At 38.6% G+C, this 8154-nt stretch overlaps 1 protein-coding gene across 1 annotated transcript; it reads right to left on the minus strand.

Annotated features, from left to right (window-relative positions):
* Positions 1 to 533: 533 nt before the first annotated feature.
* Positions 534 to 3936, minus strand: LOC144705860 (uncharacterized). The gene is made up of 8 exons (XM_078578700.1): positions 3373 to 3936; positions 3118 to 3280; positions 2775 to 2975; positions 2322 to 2567; positions 2102 to 2252; positions 1821 to 1889; positions 1578 to 1743; positions 534 to 901 (listed from the first exon to the last, which is right to left on the minus strand). The coding sequence occupies exons 1-8, from the start codon at positions 3770 to 3772 to the stop codon at positions 555 to 557; spliced, it is 1743 nt and encodes a 580-aa protein (XP_078434826.1). The 5' UTR covers positions 3773 to 3936; the 3' UTR covers positions 534 to 554.
* Between the last annotated feature and the right edge of the window lie 4218 nt (positions 3937 to 8154).

An 8154-nucleotide genomic window follows, 5' to 3' on the forward strand; every position in this document is an offset into this window, starting at 1 on the left:
GGATAGCTTGTAGAGTGTAATACTACATGGCCTCAATCTCGCCAAATGACACCGCTATCTTTACGTACCATATTTACTTTTGAAGAGTAGTTTGGTTAAGTTTCTTAGATTTACTTCAATATAGAACATTATTTTATCTACATAGTCACATTATCTACATTGTCCACAATATAGGCCATTAGTTTACTAATTAACAAATAAATGATTAGTTTGATGAAGAAAAATCTTAATATTCTGCACATTATCTGCTCTTTGTATCAATATCGTATTTGATATCATTATTGTTATCAGCTAAGCGATATCAGTATCTGATGTCGATACCCACCTAATGTTATCTGGAAGCCTTATCTGTTATTAATATCCGTTGTCAGTATCTGAATCTGGTATCATACACATTTCTAGTTTTTGGGATAACAGATACCAGTGATATCCGATAATCAATTTTGCATACGTCCATTGGTTGTAGTACCCTAAGTGGCTCACTAACACAAAATTATCACTTCTCCCACTTAATTTCCATGTAACTGACCAGATTTCACGCTAGCAGTGTAAGATCATATTGGTGAAGTCCTAACAACGTCTTTCCGGCGATTACAATGCCCATGGAGGCTACTCTCCAGGACTTGTCCGTACTCTGACAAGTAAACACCATATGACTTCAGCCTGCGCACGTCCCGGGGAGTGGGGCTCTGCCAGGGCCCATCCCACCATGCCGGAGGCATTAGCGGCGTGGCAGCGCACTGGTGGTGCTGCCGATGGCAACTTAGTCGGCCCCCAAACCTGCTCCACGCATGCCCCCAACCTGCCTGGCTCGAAAGCCCTCTCTCCAACAAATTGCTGTGAATGCTGCTCAAGAACTTGAACTTAAACCCTGGCTCTGAACTTCTCTCGCCTATCTCCCCTGAAAATCTCCAGGCAAATCATCAACATGATCAATAACCGCGTGATATTATCGCCAATGTTAAAAATTAAAGGATCTCTCATATTATTGACATTGTGTTCAAAATCCTAGGTAAAAACTTGATTATAATCTCATGTCTGCTTTTTGTGACAAATGTTTTTGCAAATTAAGGCGGCCAATCTAACTGTGTGAAGGGATCTCAAATATTATCTCCAATGCCATAAAACTAAGGGAGATCAAATAATGTTCCCATCTTACAAACCTAAGTTGGATTCGGAGACCCTATATGACAACCTGGGTCAAGAAAGGATCATCAGAGAAATGACCAAACAACTTTGATCAGAATGAATGGAGATCAGGTAGATCAATGATTGATCAGATCCCGTCATATATCATACAATATGATCAAACTTTGATCTCAATAGAGATCCAGACTGACCCTAAAGCTAAGGTACAAACTAAAGGGAGATCTAATATTCATGCTAATGCAATTAAGCTGAGGAAGCCAATCTAATTGGAGTTATAGCAGCCCAACTATTTGTGACTATGTTGGAAAGTTAAGGAAGTCAATGTAATTAGAGCACTTAATTGTTCCTTCCAATGTTAAAGAGCCAATTATATCGAGTTACGGGAGGTCAAATATTGTTGCCAATGCTATAAAGTAGAGGAAGCTCACTTAGCTGGTCGGCCGCAGCCAGTGCGGCCATCAGCTGGGCATAGGTTGTACCAATTCGACGGTGGGCGGCCGAGATGACAGCAAACTTGGCATGAGAACCAAGGAAAAAATCCACAAATGCAACCCATCTTGGAGAGGGCCCCCAGTCCCGGGCCCGGGAAGCCAGCTACAAATTTTACCCAATTCAGATGCCCCGTCTTCTTAGGAAAGCTCCAAGCCAATTTACCAAAGAAGAATGACTACCGGTTGCTGATTACTGAAAGTTGCATTGGCCAAGCTCTCTTGGAACGCCTTGTAATCGAAGCGGATGATCTATGGGAAGTCCGCCAATCTGGGTCAGCTAGAGACCAAATAAAAGCAGTGAAATATATGCATATGAGAAAAAAACATGAACGGTGATGCAATTGACAATAAAGTCACATCCTGGGAAGCGAAAAGTGATTCAAAAGATGGTGATGAAACATAACATTTGGTTCAGATCTAAAAGACAGAAAATTCGATAAAACACTCAAATTTTACCAAACCTTGGCTAGCTGGCTCACGTTGTGGCTGATTTCTCTGACGAAGGAAGGAGTATCAGAAACCAGGACAACGCTGTACTTTGGGCTCTGCAGCTGATTCAATGGCATTGCCTGCCTGATGCAGCCCAAGGCTGCCTGAATCGCCCTCACCGACCTGAAATTGATGGCCCAGAAGTCAATTTGGGAGATCAGATATCTGGATTGATGGAGATGGCAAACGTACCTGTTCGACATCATTCGAGCATGTAGTGTGACGGCAATTTCTTTTCCCCCTCGAAGAACCTGTTGTATGATTTCTTCAATAGCCTCTGAGGGGGCAACAAGGGCCCTCATCAACTCCCCAAACACGTTGGGCCGGGAATGGACGCTTTCAGGGTTACCAAACAATTTTAAAGCGTTGTTCTTCATGGTGGGGTGGACGTTCTTCAGGAAAAACTGCCCAGCCATGGCATCCGTGGCCCCGTCAAACCTTAGATCAGAAGAATATCATTGTTGCACGGTCAGGCATTTGATGACCAATCTAACATTTCCACGAAAAAAGTCGCCAGATCAAGAATGTAAAAGAATAAACACATAGATGCAGTTCTGTAGGATAGATGAATATGTTATGATTACTCTAAAAAACTAATAGGAAGGAATTTTTAAATGATCATTGAAAGAGAAATGAAATACCCACAAAATAATGGGATGTTTCCAGAGAGTCCAGTCGCTGCATATAACGTTTGATTCTGCGGGCTTCAAGAAATGGTCAACCCTCATTGTAAGTGTTCTCCCATACTTCTCCTTGCACTTTTTCTTCCCCCAGAGAGACTTCACCTCTCCCAGGGTGAAGGATTTATTGGAGAAACGTAGATAATCCTTGAAAGGGAATGTATTCCTACAAAAATAAAAAAACTCACTATACTAATTTAACAAGTTAATATCAAATTCAATCAGGAATTAAATTTTAATCTTTCCATTCAATCCAGAATTTCTACTGTTTGATGATTATCGAAGGAAATCAACAGAGGAACGAGTGCCTGTCTTTGCCGATGATCAGGGATCGGTTCAACATGATGCTCAACGCGCCAGCAGTCAATATCTTATACATTTCATTACCAAAACCCGCCTGCGTAGTTCTGGCTATAACAAAACCATGTTTACAAAACTGCTCCGGAGGCAGGCTTCGAACCCTAGACGGCCCTGATTTGATATCAATACCACCAATTAAACATCACAATCAGACACGAAAATGGTCATGGAACCAAGATTTCAGCGGGCAAATGGTTTACTACCGTTGAGTTGAAAGTGCTCCTCAATCAGCTTTCGAACTCGGAGGCTTTCCTTCTCGGATCCCACGGCGAAGGCCGCACCCATTTCTTCCACCGTGGCGCAGGAGCGACTTGCAATGACATTATCCTCGATTTCCAAAGATGGGTCACTCCCGTCCGCCTCGAAAGGGCCATAAGAATCCTCTACGCCAAGATCTACCGAGCTACTCTCACTGAGGTTGCTTGATGATGCCTCAAAGAGAAGCTCTGGCGGATCAGAGAGAGTAGCCGAAGTTACACCACCCTTTGGGGCGAAGAACACGAAAAATGCTGCGGGGAAGGCGCAGAGGACGAGAAGAGAGAGGAGAAGGCGAATTGGGCGGCGTCTTGCTCGGTTCCCAGCACGGCTGCTGGGTTCCCTCATATCTGTGCGAAAGAGCGGGGAATCAGATCTACGAAGCAAGCGCTCTCCGAATTTGGTTCAGTCTCTGGGAGTTGAGTCTCTTCCACGAGCAGGCCGCTGTCAGCTGATCGTGGTAGTCGAGTGGTCAGAGACAGAAATCTAAACAGTGTGGACCCTTGCCTTAAACTCTCAACCGACACTATTATGGATCTGTGTTGCTATCAACCTTTGACAAGTGGCCCATGAAAACACTCCAACTCTCTCTCTCTCTCTCTGGTTCTCTCTCTATGGTTCTTTCTCTCTCCCTGGTTCTCTCTCTCTCTCGCTCCCGCCTCCCGGGTTCTCTCTCTCTCTCTGGTTCTCTCCCTCCCTGGTTCTCTCTCTCTCCCTGGTTCTTTCTCTCTCTCTCCCTCTCTTTCCCTCTCTATCTCTTTCTATACCTCTCTACCCCTATCTATCTCTCTCTCTCCTATCTCCCTCCTATCTCCCTCTCTATATATATCTCTCTCTATCTCCCTCTTTATATCTTTATTTTCTCTCCCTCTTCTCTCTCTTCTCTCCCTCTCACTCTTTTCTCTCTCTCCCTCTCTCTTTCTCACTCTTCCCTCTATATATATCTCTCTATATATCTCTATCTCCTTCTCCCTCTCTATGTCTCTCTCCCTCTCCCTCTCTCTCTTCCTCCTCTCTCCCTCTCCCTTTCTATCTCTCTCACTGTCCCCCTCTCTCTCACTCCCTGTCCCTCTCTCGCCCCCTGTCTCTCTCTCTCTCCTCTCTTTCCCCGTCTCTATCTTACTCTCTGTCTACCCATATGTTCAATTGAACTAATTAATTTTAGGTTGTAGGTTTCTATCATTCTAGCCTTTCAAATCATTTTTGTGCAAACCTTTGTTTGTTTGCATTGACCATTATAGCTTGTTTTAGCGTAGTTCCAAGTTAGCATATATGGAATGAACTCTAAAGAAACCCCATTCGGGCAACAATATTATATCATCGCCATTCATAGCCAACTATAATGGAATTGGAAAAAAAGGCCCATTGCTTGGATGTTTGCGGTCCATTGATCTTAAAGGAGCTAGAGCCAAATCAAGATGATCTTTATGAAAACTATCCATGAAATATATGGTGAAACTTGCCAAATGTGTAACAACAGTGAAAATATAATGCAAAGAACCCATTAATAACACAATACCCTATTTTCATACTTCTGTACAATAAATACAACGTAGTGAGGGTGATAAAACACTTTTCAGAGTCATGTTAGGCACCCGTTCAAATAACATTGCAGGTAAAAGATACTTATAAATTTGTTGAATCTTAAAATATGTAAACTTTCTATTTCCATGTTAAAAAAAATGTAAATTTCATAGAAGTGACATAAAAGACAACATGTTGGTATTTTGGAACTTACACATAGTTTATCCAAACACACATCTAACCCAAGAAAGGGGAAGGCATAACACAAGGTACAACCCAAACATAAATTAATATTATAATGGAAGCCAGTGGGTCAGGTAATCATCATTTGACCTCTTGAATAATTTATAATTGTCCTTACTAATCTAGATGCCAGATATATAATGGTTTTAATAGACTCAAAATTTGGGATAAATTATAATAATTCAATTGTGTAATGTGGAGTATTTACCTAATGGTTGATAGGGTGATATTCAAATAATAAAATCATATCTAGTTAGAAGAGAAAATACTCACCTTGTAACAACATTGACGAAGTGCAATTCAACAAGGTTTTTCCATACATTTATTTTTTTATAGTGTAAATTTAATTTCCTTAGCACAATTTTTTCACACCTAAAATTTATGGTATATATCATTACTGACTGGCTATTTTTACAGAGATCCTTCCACTCTAACTAATTAATAAATAAAAGTTTCAATGGAAAAATTGTATCATAACTACCACCTAGTTTTACCTTTTGGCACTCATAACATATCTGATAGATATTATATTTTAACGACATCTAAATATGAAAAAAAATCCAATTATTTCCTAAATAAAATAATTACCACCTATTTTCACATCAGTCTACCATTATAAATGTAGATTTATCTTTATCAAATTTTCACCCATGAAACCTAAGTTTGATAGGGTTATTTGATTAATTTTTAATTATCATATTTAAATATCATGAGTTAATTTCAATAAAAAAATTTCAAAATATTGATATGAAAATATTTTGGCTTAAAAGTTCAACCCATCTGCTACATTGTCCAAAGGGTGCTTTACCATGATATTTTCTTATGATTCTTGTAGAATAAGGATCATAATGTGTTTCTGGTGTTGTATTTGCATAAACTAAAGTAATCAATGACAGATTTAACCCAATCGATAGGTTAAGTTTTGAACACATGTGTTGCCTCACTTCATCTCCTGCATTAGAATATACATAGAAGTAAATGAACTGATGTATCCCAGAAGCCCATTTATTAAGGCACATGAGGAAGCAAGTGGTATCCCAATAAGGACATTCATCTGGAAGCTTACAAGATTTGTAGAAAAGTGCCTAGCAACCTACAAAATACTCTAACGGAATCATCTGCCATAATTTGTAGAATATATCTGCTACATATTTTTTGAGATGCAGATCTTATGTTTTATCTTGTCAGACTCTTCTTGAGCCACATGATATCTTTCAACATATTCTACTGGTCTGAAAAATTGCAGAATATCTTTACTTAAGCATGTTAGGTTTCTGGTCTTCGGTTATCTTTTTAATTATTAATTTTCCCAATGTTTAAAGTTGTCTCGGATACTGCCATTCTGGATGACCCAGAACCTTTAGTGACCAATATTAGATCCCATTATAACCTTGAAGGATCAATAGTGATCTTATGTTTCTCCTCTATGAGTGTTCTACTAGTAAGAGAGTCTTCTAGTGCTTGTGGACTCAAGGGTTAAATAGGCTAGTTCTGTGGATTTAGGACTTGGCTGCATCAAGTAAGGCAGCGCATGTAGATTCAAGTAATGTTACTACACATACATTTACTAATGATGTGTCAATAACTCTCTCATGGAACCTTTACCATCCTTGGTTACCGTATATATAGTATTTAATCTATGTGAGAGTCTTGTGTGATTAATCATAAAAACCTATGCTTTCTTTCCTGTTAGTAATAACGTGTAATAGAGATAATTAGACATTTTTTCTCTAATATATTTACCACCCTAGCCAGGGATTTAATGCATCTTCTTCCTCAAGTCAATCTCCTCTTTTATGGAGGATGGACGATCCCATCTAGACCACATAATCAAATTCATGTACTTACTTCTATATTTGTGCTAAGACTAATTTTAATATCAAGATTAGAGACTCATAACTTATAGTCAAAACATACCCTTCCATTTAGAAAATGTATTTGTTGCCTCAACTATTAGGACCAATCATATGATTGTGACATTAATCAACCTGATTGACGTTTAGGTATTATACGACTGAGGGATTCATACAAATCCATTCAGTGAACTATTTTCATAAAGAGCACCCATTGTCCATTCCTAGTGTATGTATACACATGATGAGCCATACTTGTAATATATGTAGGATCAAATGGTGATGATCTTTCTAGATAGTTAGACGTATTTCTCAAGCACCCTTAAAATATGGATACTCAAAATGCATCTTTAAAAACAAATGATCATTATATTATGATCCCATCATAATTTACTAAGTCATTGCATTTATTAAAATAATTCATTGTAAATATTTATTTTCACAACGTTAAATATTTAGTAATTTACGAAGTGTGATTGGCTTGGGGGCCACATAGCACATGCAAGCTCAGTACAAATCATTTGCAAACATCATAGATATACTTCTATGTGTAAGATATCTCCTTAAAGAACTTAATGTCAGCTTTGAACCCTCTCTCATACTATAGTGTGATTACTTATTGCAACATACCTCACCAAATCCCACTTTACATGCACTTACAAAACATATTGAAATTTACTATCACTTTGTGTGAGACTATGTAGCTAAAGGTGATCTTCATTTCACATTTGGTTCAAGTCATGGCCAAATTGGAAAAACTCTCATAAAACACATGGCAAAGGCTTAATTTCACATGATTATATTGAAGCTCGACCTTGAACAAACCTTGGAATTGCTTGGGCATATTTAAGGTAATAAGATGACATTAAAGGTAATAAGATGACATTACAGACTAACTCCTCGATATGATATGATTGAAAAGTTGGAAGTATACATAGCATGCAACCCAAACCCAAATTCCTCATATTTTTCAATATTCATTAATAAACTATATTCATCATAATCAAAGTGAAATTCTTATAATTACAGTCGAGAAACTCATGAAATAGTTTATTTAATTGTGATGAGATCATCATGCAACGCTCACTAGTTTATAAACATTTATTTAAA

Source organism: Wolffia australiana, chromosome 7, assembly GCF_029677425.1.
Source record: "Wolffia australiana isolate 7733 chromosome 7, ASM2967742v1".
Lineage (NCBI taxonomy): Eukaryota > Viridiplantae > Streptophyta > Magnoliopsida > Alismatales > Araceae > Wolffia > Wolffia australiana.

Bases quoted from the DNA above. Each gene is read 5' to 3' on its own strand.
- LOC144705860 (XM_078578700.1), bottom strand. From the start codon at position 3,772: ATGAGGGAACCCAGCAGCCGTGCTGGGAACCGAGCAAGACGCCGCCCA. The intron at 3,281-3,372 runs GTAGTAAACCAT...ATATCAAATCAG, and splicing joins GGAGCACTTTCAACTCAACG to GGCCGTCTAGGGTTCGAAGC. The intron at 2,253-2,321 runs GTACGTTTGCCA...CATCAATTTCAG, and splicing joins GCTCGAATGATGTCGAACAG to GTCGGTGAGGGCGATTCAGG.